Below are 15142 nucleotides of genomic sequence, written 5' to 3' on the forward strand. Positions count from 1 at the left end.
GTTTTTCTGATTTCGACAAAAATGGTCAAAATACCAACATTTTCCTTGTAAATCGCCACTGCTTAGTCGAAAAGTTGTAAAAATGACTCTAATTTTCCTAAACTTCTAATACATATATATCGAGCGATAAATCATAAATAAACTTTTGCGAAATTTCCTTAAAATTGCTTCAGATTTAAATGTTTCCCATATTTTTTACTAACATTGTGTTCCTCCCTAGTACATTAGCCGACTTAAATTTTGAGTCTCTAGATTTTGTAGAAGTATATCAAATTCTGTCCAGATCGAGTGATATTCAAATGTATGTATTTGGGACAAACCTTTATATATAGCCGCCAACACATTTGACGGATGTGATATGGTATCGAAAATTTAGATCTACAAAGTGGTGCAGGGTATAATATAGTCGGCCCCGCCCGACTTTAGACTTTTCTTACTTGTTTTAAATTCAATTATGTCTTTCATTGGAAAAATTTTCGTGAAATTGTTTTCCGTGTAGCTGGCGAGATGTTCATCAAAAATTTGAAGGTACTTTCCTTTGGGTGTTTTCGTTGGGCTCTTGAAGCACTCATGCTCCGAATTTTCAGGCGAAGTATTTTTATACCCTCCACCATAGGATGGGGAGTATATTAACTTTGTCATTCCGTTTGTAACACATCGAAATATTGCTCTAAGACCCCATAAAGTATATATATTCTGGGTCGTGGTGAAATTCTGAGTCGATCTGAGCATGTCCGTCCGTCCGTCCGTCCGTCCGTCCGTCCGTCTGTTTAAATCACGCTAACTTCCGAACGAAACAAGCTATCGACTTGAAACTTGGTACAAGTAGTTGTTATTGATGTAGGTCGGACGGTATTGCAAATGGGCCATATCGGTCCACTTTTACGTATAGCCCCCATATAAACGGACCCCCAAATTTGGCTTGCGAGGCCTCTAAGAGAAGCAAATTTCATCCGATCCGGCTGAAATTTGGTACATGGTGTTAGTATATGGTCTCTAATAACCATGCAAAAATTGGTCCACATCGGTTCATAATTATATATAGCCCCCATATAAACCGATCCCCCGATTTGGCTTGCGAGGCCTCTAAGAGAAGCAAATTTCATCCGATCCGGCTGAAATTTGGTATATGGTGTTAGTATATGGTCTCTAACAACCATTCAAAAGTTGGTCCACATCGGTCCATAATTATATATAGCCCCCATATAAACCGATCACCAGATTTGACCTCCCGAGCCTCTTGGAAGACCAAAATTCATCTGATTCAGTTGAAATTTGGTACGTGGTGTTAATATATGGCCTCAAACTGCCATGCAAAAATTGGTCGAAATCGGTCCATAGTTATATATAGCCCCCATATAAACCGATCCCCAGATTTGACCTCCGGAGCCCCTTGGAAGAGCAAAATTCATCCGTTTCGGTTGAAACTTGGTACGTGATGTTAGTATATGGTATCCAACAACCATGCAGGAATTGGTTCATATCAGTCCATAATTATATATAGCGCCCATATAAACCGATCCCCAGAGTTGACCTCCGGTGCCTTTTGGAGAAGCAAAATTCATCCGATCTGGTTGAAATTTTGTACGTGGTTAGTATATTATATTTAAAAACCATGCCAAAAGTGGTCCATATCAGTCCATAATCATATATAGCCCCCATATAAACCGATCCCGAGACTTGGTTTTGGAGCCTCTTGGAGGGGCAAATTTCGTCCGAGTCAGTTGAAATTTAGTACATTGTGCTAGTATATGGCCGTTAACAACCATGCCTAACTAGGTCCATATCGGTCTATAGATATATATAGCCCTCAGATAAATACCCTCCACCATAGGATGGGGAGTATATTAACTTTGTCATTCCGTTTGTAACACATCGAAATATTGCTCTAAGACCCCATAAAGTATATATATTCTGGGTCGTGGTGAAATTCTGAGTCGATCTGAGCATGTCCGTCCGTCCGTCCGTCCGTCTGTTGAAATCACGCTAACTTCCGAACGAAACAAGCTATCGACTTGAAACTTGGAACAAGTAGTTGTTATTGATGTAGGTCGGATGGTATTGCAAATGGGCCATATCGGTCCACTTTTACGTATAGCCCCCATATAAACGGACCCCCAAATTTGGCTTGCGAGGCCTCTAAGAGAAGCAAATTTCATCCGATCCGGCTGAAATTTGGTACATGGTGTTAGTATATGGTCTCTAACAACCATGCAAAAATTGGTCCACATCGGTTCATAATTATATATAGCCCCCATATAAACCGATCCCCCGATTTGGCTTGCGAGGCCTCTAAGAGATGCAAATTTCATCCGATCCTGCTGAAATTTGGTACATGGTGTTAGTATATGGTCTCTAACAACCATTCAAAAGTTGGTCCACATCGGTCCATAATTATATATAGCCCCCATATAAACCGATCACCAGATTTGACCTCCCGAGCCTCTTGGAAGACCAAAATTCATCTGATTCAGTTGAAATTTGGTACGTGGTGTTAATATATGGCCTCAAACTGCCATGCAAAAATTGGTCGAAATCGGTCCATAGTTATATATAGCCCCCATATAAACCGATCCCCAGATTTGACCTCCGGAGCCCCTTGGAAGAGCAAAATTCATCCGTTTCGGTTGAAATTTGGTACGTGATGTTAGTATATGGTATCCAACAACCATGCAGGAATTGGTTCATATCAGTCCATAATTATATATAGCGCCCATATAAACCGATCCCCAGAGTTGACCTCCGGTGCCTTTTGGAGAAGCAAAATTCATCCGATCTGGTTGAAATTTTGTACGTGGTTAGTATATTATATTTAAAAACCATGCCAAAAGTGGTCCATATCAGTCCATAATCATATACAGCCCCCATATAAACCGATCCCGAGACTTGGTTTTGGAGCCTCTTGGAGGGGCAAATTTCGTCCGAGTCAGTTGAAATTTAGTACATTGTGCTAGTATATGGCCGTTAACAACCATGCCTAACTAGGTCCATATCGGTCTATAGATATATATAGCCCTCAGATAAATCGATCCCCAATCACACAAAAATTGGTCCATATCAATATTTGTATATAGCACCCATATAAGCGACCCCGATATTTCAATTCTAGCTCCCTACGTACCGTGCAAAAAGTCCATATCGATTCGTAATTATTTGTAGACTTACCTACACATACTTTTTTTGCCTAATGTATACCACGTATGGACTAACACACAATTTAGAAACGATTTTAGATATCACAACCCAAGTAATTCGATTGTGGCTTACAGTCTTTCGTAGAAGTTTCTACGCAATCCATGGTGGAGGGTACATAAGATTCGGCCTGGCCGAACTTACGGCCGTTTATACTTGTTTTTTCACAGTTGTAAATTTTTCGGCCAATTCAATTTTTGCTTTGTCAATATTTTGCTTCAATAATGTCTTCAGATGGTATTCGTCGAATTCTACGGATTGTGGTGTATCTTCAAGGTCAACGTGTGTCCATACACAACGCGTATGGTTCACATCATTAGTCCCCGATGGAGGATCAGGAAAATCAGATCTCAAAAATTGTAGCTTTTCCCACCTAAAACCGTAAATCAATTTTGTAGTGCAGAAACAACAAACAAAATGATTGTAGGATAACTCCGCGATATTAACCTCTTTTGAAAGTAAAGAGGATAATATGAAAGAACAAAGTAAATTGAAATCAAAGGCATTTTCATTGCCCCCCCCAGGGGAAAAGGGACAATAACAAAAAACAAAATCCTTTCATGTGCAAAACAGTGGCACATTTACAGGACATTGTTCCAAGAATTTGGGTTTTTCTGTTTTCAGCGAAATCCTAACCATAGCGACAATCATGGTAATGGCTCTAATTATTCTTGCCATTGCAAGATCAAAGGGAAACTAACAAAAGATTTTCCTCTATTTATTATTTATTAGGCCGGTTTTCTTGGAGCATTTATTAGCTATTTATTCTGATTAATTTCTGCAATAATATTATGCAATTGAAACAAATAAAGTATATGAGTGAAATTATTTCGACAATTTATATATTAACAAGTATATACGGTCGTAACTTCGGCCAGGCCGATCTTAACAGGTTGGCTGATAAGTCCCCGATCTGACACATAGATGGCGTCGCTAGTATTAAATGTATATTATTTTTATATAGTACCAACCTTCAAATGGTTCGTGTCAAAATTTGACGTCTGTAAGTCAATTAGTTTGTAAGATAGAGCGTCTTTTGTGAAACAACTTTTGTTATTGTGAAAAAAATTTAAAAAAAAGGAATTTCATGTTTTGATAAAATACTGTTTTCTGAAGGGAAAAAATACGGTGGAAGCAAAAACTTGGCTTGATAATGAGTTTTCGGACTCTGCCCCAGGGAAATCAACAATAATTGATTGGTATGTAAAATTCAAGCGTGGTGAAATGAGCACGGAGGACGGTGAACGCAGTGGACGCCCGAAAGAGGTGGTTACCGACGAAAACATCAAAAAAATCCACAAAATGATTTTGAATGACAGTAAAATGAAGTTGAACGAGATAGCAGAGGCCTTAAATATATCAAAGGTCATATCATTCATCAATATTTGGATATGCGGAAGCTCTGTGCAAAATGGGTGCCGCGCGAGCTCACATTTGACCAAAAACAACAATGTGTTGATGATTCTGAGCAGTGTTTGCAGCTGTTAACTCGTAATACACCCGAGTTTTTCCGTCGATATGTGACAAAGGCTGAAACATGGCTCCATCACTACACTCCTGAGTCCAATCAACAGTCGGCTGAGTGGACAGCGACCGGTGAACCGTCTCCGAAGCGTGGAAAGACTCAAAAGTCCGCTGGCAAAGTAATGACCTCTGTTTTTTGGGATGCGCATGGAATAATTTTTATCGATTATCTTGAGAAGGGAAAAACCATCAACAGTGACTATTATATGGCGTTATTGGAGCGTTTCCACCAAGGCAACGCACCGTGCCACAAGTCATTGGGAACGATGCCAAAAATTCATGAAGTGGGCTTCAAATTGCTTCCCCACCCACCGTATTCTCCAGATCTGGCCCCCAGCGACTTTTTCTTGTTCTCAGACCTCAAAGGGATGCTGGCAGGGAAAAAATTTGGCTGCAATGAAGAGGTGATCGCCGAAACTGAGGCCTATTTTGAGGCAAAAACGAAGGAGTACTACCAAAAGTGGTATCAAAAAATTGGAAGGTCGTTATAATCGTTGTATCGCTCCTGAAGAGAACTATGTTGAATAATAAAAACGAATTTTGACACAAAAAAATGTGTTTTTCTTTGTTAGACCGGGGACTTATCAGCCAACCTGTTTTGTACCCTCCACCATGGATTGCGTAGAAACTTCTACTAAAGACTGTCATCCACAATTACTTGGGTTGTGGTAATCCTTACCGATGGCAAGCTATCTTAAAACTTCTTAACATCGTCTTCCAAATTCTAAGTTAGTCCACACAAAAAGGTATATATAGGTTAGTCTACAAATAATTACGAACCGATAGGAACTTTTACGCGGGAATTAGAGAGCCAGAAGTTTATCGGAGAGCTGTATATAACTATAGACCGATACGGACCTAGTTTGGTATGGTAGTTAGCGGCCATATACTAGCACTATGTACCAAATTTCAACTGATGGGTCAAAATTGGGGACCGGTTTATATGGGGGCTATATATAATTATGGACCTATATGGACCAATTTTTGCATTGTTATTAGAGACCATACACTAACACCACGTACCAAATTTCAACCGGATCGGATACATTTTGCTCATACTTACACCACGTACCAAATTTCAACCGGATCGGAAGAATTGTACTCCTCTAAGAGGTTCCGGAGTTCAAATATGGGGATCGGTTTATATGGGGACTATATATAATTATGGACGGATATGAACCATTGTTAAAGACCATAAACTAATACCATGTACCAAATTTCAACCGGATCGGATGAATTTTGCTCCTTCAAAAGGCCCCACAAGCAAAATCTGGGCGTCTGTTTACATGGGGACTATACGTAAAAGTGCACTGAAAAAACAGTGAACCCACCAGGAAAGATAACTTTCGATTAATTTTAGAAAATTTGGAACTTTTTTAGAAAATTTTAACTAAACGGTATTACAAGCGCTGGCATCACTCCGATATGGCAAAAATAAGTAAATATTTTTCGACAAATTCAAGAAAATTTATTAGAAAATTTTTTCAAGAAAATTTATTAGACATAACTAATTTTTTTCAGTAGTTAAAGGAAATTTTGTAGTTTTAAGAGAAATGTTGGAGTTCAAAATTGCAAGAATGTCTTTAGTGACATACGAAGTTCATGATGGACACATTTTTGGTAAAATTTACAAATTTAAAGAAATAATGAACTATTTTGTAAGAAATACGAAATTAGGAAATCTTTATGCTTTATTTGTGTATAACTTTTTCCCGTTTTTTAGTTCATTTAACTAACATACGCAAAAAATTATTTGACTAAAATAAACTTTTTCCAAACATAATGATTCTATGAACTAATATAAAGTTAATATGGCTTTAGTGAAATAGAGAGTTCACTTTTTTTTTGAGTGTGTCCGATATTGCCCATTTGCAATACCATCCGACCTACATCAATAACAACTGCTTATGCCAAAGTTTAAGTCAATAGCTTGTTTCGTTCGGAAATTAGCGTGATTTCAACAGACAAACCGGAATGATAATGCTAATATAACCCCCTACCCCCTCCCCTTCTCCCATGGTGGAGGGTATAAAAAGATATATTTTTTCATTACTTTCTGTTTTCCTACTTTTTTTTACGTTTAGTGTCTCATATCTTGATTATCCAATGCTAAGAGAAAACAAGCCTATTATTGTATAGCTTGAGTCATTAATTGTAAAATGTAATACACGTTCACTCTTTGAAAAAAAAAATCTACAACTGCCATTGATGGTGTTTCAGTTTAATTGTTCTTCATTCACTTGAAAAAAAATAGATTTTCGAGGTTGTAGTTGTTGCTTTTATGTTTTTGTTTTTTTTTACAATACCCGCTTATATGCAAATGAGAGTTATGTGTTGCCCTGTGGCCAGTGAATGAAATTATCTTTGTGTGTGTTTGAGAGTATGAGTGGGTGAATGGATGAACGATTGAGAGCTTGTGTAAGTGCTCTAGAACATTTTATTGATGAGCAATTGCGAATGAGATTTGATGTTTTCCTCAGGAACAATAAAAATACTTTAATTGCTTACGTTGTTTTTTTTTTATACCCTCCATCATAGCATGGGGGTATATTAACTTTGTCATTCCGTTTGTAACACATCGAAATATTGCTCTAAGACCCCGAACGAAACAAGCTATCGACTTGAAACTTTGCACAAGTAGTTGCTATCGATGTAGGTCGGATGGTATTGAAAATGGGCCATATCGGTCCACTTTTACGTATAGCGCCCATATAGAGGGACCCTCAGATTTGGCTTGTGGAGCCTCTAACAGAAGCAAATTTCATCCGATCCGGCTGAAATTTGGTACATGGTGTTAGTATATGGTCTCTAATAACCATGCAAAAATTGGTCCACATCGGTCCATAATTATATATAGCCCCCATATAAACCGATCCCCAGATTTGGCTTGTGGAGCCTAAAAGAGAAGCAAATTTCATCCGACCCGGCTGAAATTTGGTACATGGTGTTGGTATATGGTCTCTAATAACCATGCAAAAATTGGTCCACATCGGTCCATAATTATATATAGCTCCCATATAAACCGATCCCCAGATTTGGCTTGTGGAGCCTCTAACAGAAGCAAATTTCATCCGATCCGGCTGAAATTTGGTACATGGTGTTAGTATATGGTCTCTAATAACCACGCAAAAATTGGTCCACATCGGTCCATAATTATATATAGCCCCCATATAAACCGATCCCCAGATTTGGCTTGTGGAGCCTAAAAGAGAAGCAAATTTCATCCTATCCGGCTGAAATTTGGTACATGGTGTTGGTATATGGTCTCTAATAACCATGCAAAAATTGGTCCACATCGGTCCATAATTATATATAGCCTCCATATAAACCGATCCCCAGATTTGGCTTGCGGAGCCTCAAAGAGAAGAAAATTTCATCCAATCCGGCTGAAATTTGGTACGTGATGTTGGTATATGGTCTCTAACAACCATGCAAAAATTGGTCCATATCGGTCCTTAATTATATATAGCCCCCATATAAACCGATCCCCTGATTTGGCTTGTGGAGCCTCTAAGAGAAGCATATTTCATCCGATCCGGCTGAAATTTGGTACATGGTGTTGGTATATAGTCTTTAACAATCATGCAAAAATTGGTCCACATCGGTTTATAATTATATATAACCCCCATATAAACCGATCCCCAGATTTGGCTTGCGGAGCCTCAAAGAGAAGAAAATTTCATCCGATCCGGCTGAAATTTGGTACATGATGTTGGTATATGGTCTCTAACAACCGTGACAGAATTGGTCCATATCAGTCCATAATTATATATAGCCCCCATATAAAACGTTCTCCAGATTTAACCTCCGAAGCCTCTTGGAGGAGCAAAATTCATCCTATCCGGTTCAAATTAGGAACGTAGTGTTAGTATATGGTCGCTAATAACCATACCAAAATTGGTCCAATCACACAAAAATTGGTCTATATCGGTTCATAATCATGGTTGCCATTCGAGCCAAAAGTAATCTACCAAAATTTTATTTCTATAGAAAATTTTGTCAAAATTTTATTTCTATAGAAAATTTTGTCAAACTTTTATTTCTAGAGAAAATTTTGTTAAAATTTTATTCGGTTCATAATAAAATTTTCATCTTTGTCATTTTTTTTTTTATAGAAAATTTTGTTCAAATTTTATTCGGTTCATAATCATGGTTGCCACTCGAGCCAAAAATAATCTACCAAGATTTTATTTCTGTAGAAAATTTTGTCAAAAGTTTATTTCTATAGAAAATTTTGTTAAAATTATATTTCTGTAGAAATTTTTGTCAAAATTTTCTTTCTATAGAAAATTTTGTCAAAATTTTTATTTCTATAGAAAATTTTGTGAAAATTTTATTTCTATAGAAAATTTTGTTAAAATTTTATTTCTGTAGAAAATTTTGTCAAAATTTTATGTCTACTTTGTCAAACTGAATTATATACGTATTGGATCGATCTTTTTTGATTTAATATATACCACGTATGGACTTACATACAATTTAGAATGTGGTGTTAGGAGGTTTTAAGATACCTTGCCATCGGCAAGCGTTACCGCAACTTAAGTAATTCGATTGTGGATGGCAGTGTTTAGATGAAGTTTCTACGCAATCCATGATGGAGGGTACATAAGCTTCGGCCTGGCCGAACTTACGGCCGTATATACTTGTTTTCAATTTACTTTTGGGAGCTCTGGTAAAATAAAAAAAAAAACTTTGATATTAACCCTCCAAAAAAAACTGCTTAATTTAAAATGAAATTGAATATTTAATTATTTTCCTTTATATCTTATATGGTTTTCATAGAAATTACTATTCTCTCATTTGTTTTCTTTCTTTTTCTAGACTTGATGGCAAACATTTACCACTGCCACCCTCTATGAATGGCACCCAATGGGGACAAGCAACAATGGCGAGAAATTTAGAACGTAACTGCCCCTCAAATCGACCATGTTCGAACATTATCTGCCCGGATCCATTTGATTGTGTTGATTTGTGGAATGAATACGAATGCACGTAAGTATCATTAAGACCATAGTGCCTTTTCCGCACATCGATGCAAACGGCAAAGGCAAAGTTTTGTGTTCACATAACATCATGCATTGTGTGAACACTATCCAATTTGTAGTCTGACATAGCCAGCTCAGATAGCTGTGGGCTCAAATTCTCGCTCTCTTTTTCTCCCTCTCTGTGTGGGTGGCCAACTCTTTGGTAATATAATGAGAATTAAATGATGGAATGAGATGGTCCCTCTGGCAAACTAGCATCAAACAAACAGCAAGTTTGGGTCAAATTCACAAAGGCGAAAAAAAGAAATTGATTAAAATTGAAAATATGGAAAACGGGACTATTAGCGAACAATAAGGTGTAAGGCCTTAAGGCTAATAGCGGGTGAAATGCTCAAAGTTATAAAAGCTACAAACATATGTATGAGATGGTAGAAATACGAGCTATTACAATATACAAGAAAAAGCTGAACTGAGGAAACTTATATGCAAATCGGCAATTTTCTAAACAAAAACTGCACCAAAAAAAAATTTACATTAAGCCAAATATTTTGTCGTTCCACTAAGGATTTTTTTACTGTGTCTCTTCAAACAAATACATATTTTAGTATGCTATCTATAACATTAATGTTAGTATATAGAGCACATATATCACATTTTCATTTGCGATATATTAACAAAGCGATTCACGTTCCAATAAATTCCACTTTACAAATCACTATTAGAATTTAAATGGTGGCTAATATGTATTGCAACAACACTGAAACAATTTTTCACCTAATATGAGAGATTATGCAGCTTAAATTTTAGGTTACGCAATTTGCACAGTATTAAGGAGAAAATTCTTAAAATTAATTAAATTTTAATTAAAAGACAGTTTGAAATCTTTTTTTCATTCGGAAATAATGTTATACATGACGGAATTTAAGTGTGATTGCTTTATATTTGGCTGAGAAACCTATCGTTGGAGAGCCACATGTGGTAATAATTGCTTGTTACCTTGATATTGACAGTTTTGCAACCTTTCCAAAAGGTGGACAAAAAAACGGCAACAACACAAGAAATGATCCGAAAAGATAAGAAATAGGCACTGTACAGGAATACTGTGAATATGAGTTTGTATAATTATCCGGTTTACTCACAGTTCAAAAATTTAGAAAAGTCGGAAAAAAGTCTAAAATTTCGGTTTTCTTGAATCCAAAACTCGAAAATTCAACTTTTCCCTATTTGAAAAAAACTCGAAAGGTCGGAAAGTTGACTATAAAGGTGGAATTATATACCATGCGGTCATGCGTGCGTTATATGCTGTTGTCAAAAAAAGTTAAAATGTGAGAACCACTATTGTTTGAGTTACACGACAAAAGTAACGTCTGCATATGACGCCTAAAGTTGACGAACATTTATCTTTTCAATGCGTCGAATGCGTTGACAACATTAAACAACATGTAAACAAATCAACAAACGAAAAACAATCTAGAATATAGACGAGGAATTATTGTGGAAATTTAAAAAAAAAACATAAGGTTAGGTTAGGTGGCAGCCCGATGTATCAGGCTCACTTAGACTATTCAGTCTATTGTGATACCACATTGATGAACTTCACTCTTATCACTGAGTGCTGCCCGATTCCAACTTAAGCTCAATGACAAGGGACCTCCTTTTTATAGCCGAGTCCGAACGGCGTTCCACATTGCAGTGAAACCACTTAGAGAAGCTTTGAAACCTTCAGAAATGTCACCAGCATTACTGAGGTGGGATAATCCACCGCTTAAAAACTTTTTGGTGTTCGGTTGAAGCAGGAATCGAATCCACGACCTTGTGTATGCAAGGCGGGCATGCTAACCATTGCACCACGGTGGCTCCATAAAAAACATAAAGTCCAATACTTTAAAAAGTGCGTGGAATATAAAAACATAATAAAAAGTGCCGAGGCGAGGAATGTAATCAGCAAATTTATTTGTGTTCCGACTAGAGGTGTGCACGTGAAACGAACTTGTCGTGACTCACGAAAATTTTCGTGATTCGTGCGTCAGTCGTGAGTCACGCTCATGACAACAGCGTGAGTGGCGTGAGCGTGATTAACAAACCAAAATGTCGTGCGTGAGCGTGAGTCACGAAAATAATATCTTCGTGAGTGTGCGTGAGTAACGAATTACACTCACCAAAATATTCCTGCTCACCAACATAAAACGACACCTGGGATGTTAAGAGTTTAATAACACTCTCGATTTTAATAATGCTCATGTTATCAGACACTTCGGTAAGGTAAATTAATCATAAAATTATTCGTGAGTCATGATATTTTTCGTGAGTCATGGTATTTTTCGTGAGTCATGACGTTTTCGTGCGTGAGTGCAAATTTTCTTTTCGTGAGTGTGCGTGAGTCCTGCCAAAAAATATTGTGCGTGAGTATGATTTTTCAGTCGTGAGTGTGCGTGAGCGTGAGTAAACTATTACTCACGTGCACACCTCTAGTTCGGACGCATGCTGTGTAACTCAATTGAAGAATCGTATTCGTCAAGGCATTCGAATACAACGTACGCAAGTATGACCGCATGGTAGGTAATTCCAACTTAACAAATTCTTTAATGTCAATAATTTGGACTTTTTTCAAACTTCAAAAATCGTCTATTTCTGAAAACAATCCCTATCGTAGTGTTAATTACTCCTTTTTAACAGCCAATTTAAGTGTTTGTTCGGTTTGATGACAGTTGAAAAATTTTAGAAAGTCCGAAAATCGAAACCACATTTTTTTTTTTTTTAAGCAAAATCGAAAACTAAAAATCCCACTTTTTTAAATCTTATAAATGTTGATATTTTAAAAAGTCAAAATGTCGGTTTTTTAAAATCTTACGAAAAATCGAAAATGCGGCTTTTCCATATTTGTAAAAAAATGAGTTTTGCAAATTTAAAAAAAACCGAAAATTAGGACTTTATTTCTGAAAATCGACTTTCTGAAATTATTTACTGATTGCAATACCTATCACTGTGTAACTTAATATATTTACACAGCCAAATTAAAATTTGGTTCGGTGTAATCACAGTTCAAACATTTTAAAATGACGGAAAATTGTTTTTTGTTCTTTGCAAATTTTCAAAATACGGAAAACTAGAAAATCTACTTTTACAAATTTTAGAAAAGCCGAAATTTTTTAATTTTGAAAAGGACGAAAACTCAAAAATTCTAATTTTCCACATTTGAAAAAAAACCGAAAAGTTGACTTTTACAATTTTTGAAGTCCTGTGTCCACTGCGTCAATTAATCTTTTTCACAGCCAACTTAACATTTTTTGTTCGGTTTAAACGCAGTTCAAAAAACAAATCGAAAGTTGAGTTTTCAGACTTAAAAAAAATCGAAATTCTAAATCGTCAAAATGTCGATTTTTAGGTCCTAAAAGATGGGAAATTTCGAATTTTCCAAATTTGGAAAAGGCCGAAAATTGCGACTTTTCCGATATTTAAAACAAACTATTTCTGATTAATTTTAAATTTAAATTTTTGAACAAAAACAATGATCAATTGCAAAACTTAATAATAACAAGTAATTTTTTTAAATGACTTCGGTGATTGATACTATCATTTCTGTGATTGAAGTCATTTGAGTTAAAAATTAATTGGATCAATTAATTTTGTGATTGAATCCATAACTTATTTTAGTGTGTTTGCTAATTAATCTTTTTCACAGCCAACTAAACCTTTTGTTCGGTTTAGCCACAGTTCAAAAGTCGAAATTTTAAAATGTCAAAATTTCGCTTTTTTAAAATCTTGAAAAGGCGAAAACTCGTAAATTCCAATATTCCTCATTTTAAAAAATCGGAAGGTCGAAAAGTCGAATTTCACAAATTTTCAAAATGTCGAAAATCGGGACTTTTCCTATATTAAACAAAAATACTTTTTTCCTATTACAATCTCTAACACTATGTTCATTAATCATTTTCACAGTCAACTTAACATTTTCTACGATATGGTTTTCTAATTAGTTAAAACAAAAAAACACTTTTTACTGTGATCATTTAAACTCAGACCCCTCTACCATTTCGTCCATGTTACAGTATAATGTTAATGAAGGCATTTTTGTATTGTAATCATTTTGAAATAGCTTCCCTTGAATTCCCTCCTCATTGATTTCATTGGAATCATTGAAATAATGTTTCTTTAATTCACTGATTCTCTTTTCATTTTACAGTCTACTTCTCGGAAAGAGGGAAAAAGTTGCACATTCATTTTTTAATATACATTTTGTGTTTGATGTAAAGTGCAATTAAAAAGGAAGAAAACGGAAGAAACGGAAGTGACGGAAATGTTGTAATACAAATTGATTTTCTCTTTCTTCCATAAAAAGATTTAATGAGTATATATAAATGAAAAAATGCTACCATAGAAGAAGTGGGAAAAAATAATTGTATTATATAAAGGGAAAATATTTATAATAAAATAATTTAAAGGAGTCAATTAAAGTACACTAAAAAGAGTTTACTTGGATCTAAAGATTTTAACCTTCCTTTAAAGATTTTGGTATTGATTCCGAGCCAAAGATGTGGGTTATTTAAAATAAGAAAATTTTTTTCCGACCTATCTGGTTTTAAATCTAGGATCTATAAAATTAAAATTAGGATACAGATTTCATTGATCGAATTTTCATTCTATTTTTCCCGGTATATTAATAAAGCTATTCACGTACAAATAAATGCCAGTTTAAAAATCCAAATTATGACGGATACTTCGAAATAAAAATTATTTTCTTAATTCCAAAAAAAAAACTTTAAACCAAAGATACAAAATTCTCAAAATAAGTCTTAGCCTATATTTGAAACGTTTTTACTTTTAATCTATAGATTCAATATTTCAGTTAATTTAAGGACGATTTTTTTAAATCAAAAAGGTGTTTCTTTACTTGAAGGAAATTTTGCCTAAGTTTAAAGACATGCAACTTTAACGAAGGGTCGCAAAATTTCAAAGTGTGTGTCTTAAATTTAATGAAAATAATTTTTTAAGTAAAGACTATAAACTTTCTTTTAATTAAAATTTCATTATTTTAAAGAAATTTGTCCTTAATAGTGTGTAAATTGCACATCCTTGCGCAATTGAGTTTGCCTAATCTTTAATATCACGTAAATATTTTTTCCAGTATAAGTATTAATTTTGATAAAAATGTCTGGCAGAAATAGGAAAATAAAAAAATTTACATAGAAAATCTAAATGCTAAAATTAGCATATATTTATTGAAATAAAAAAGTATATACGGCCGTAAGTTCGTCCAGGCAGAATCTTATGTCCCCAATTTTGGCATGGTTGTTAGCGGCCATATTTCAACCGATATGGACCAATTTTTGCATGCTTTTTAGAGACCGTATACTAACATCAGGTACCCAATTTCAAACGGATCGGATGAATTTTGCCCCTCCAAGAGGCTCCGGAGGTCAAATCTGGGGATCGGTTTATAT

General features: G+C 35.5%; 1 protein-coding gene across 1 annotated transcript in view; it reads left to right on the forward strand.

Annotated features, from left to right (window-relative positions):
- Positions 1-15142, forward strand: part of CadN2 (Cadherin-N2) — a 799659-nt gene that overhangs the window by 712806 nt on the left and 71711 nt on the right. Inside the window, exon 9 of the mRNA XM_075297355.1 lies at positions 9538-9708. Within this exon, the coding sequence (XP_075153470.1) occupies positions 9538-9708 (171 nt within the window). The remainder of the gene's footprint in view (positions 1-9537; positions 9709-15142) is intronic.

The sequence above is a fragment of the Haematobia irritans genome, chromosome 2 (assembly GCF_050003625.1).
Source record: "Haematobia irritans isolate KBUSLIRL chromosome 2, ASM5000362v1, whole genome shotgun sequence".
Classification (NCBI taxonomy): Eukaryota; Metazoa; Arthropoda; class Insecta; order Diptera; family Muscidae; genus Haematobia; species Haematobia irritans.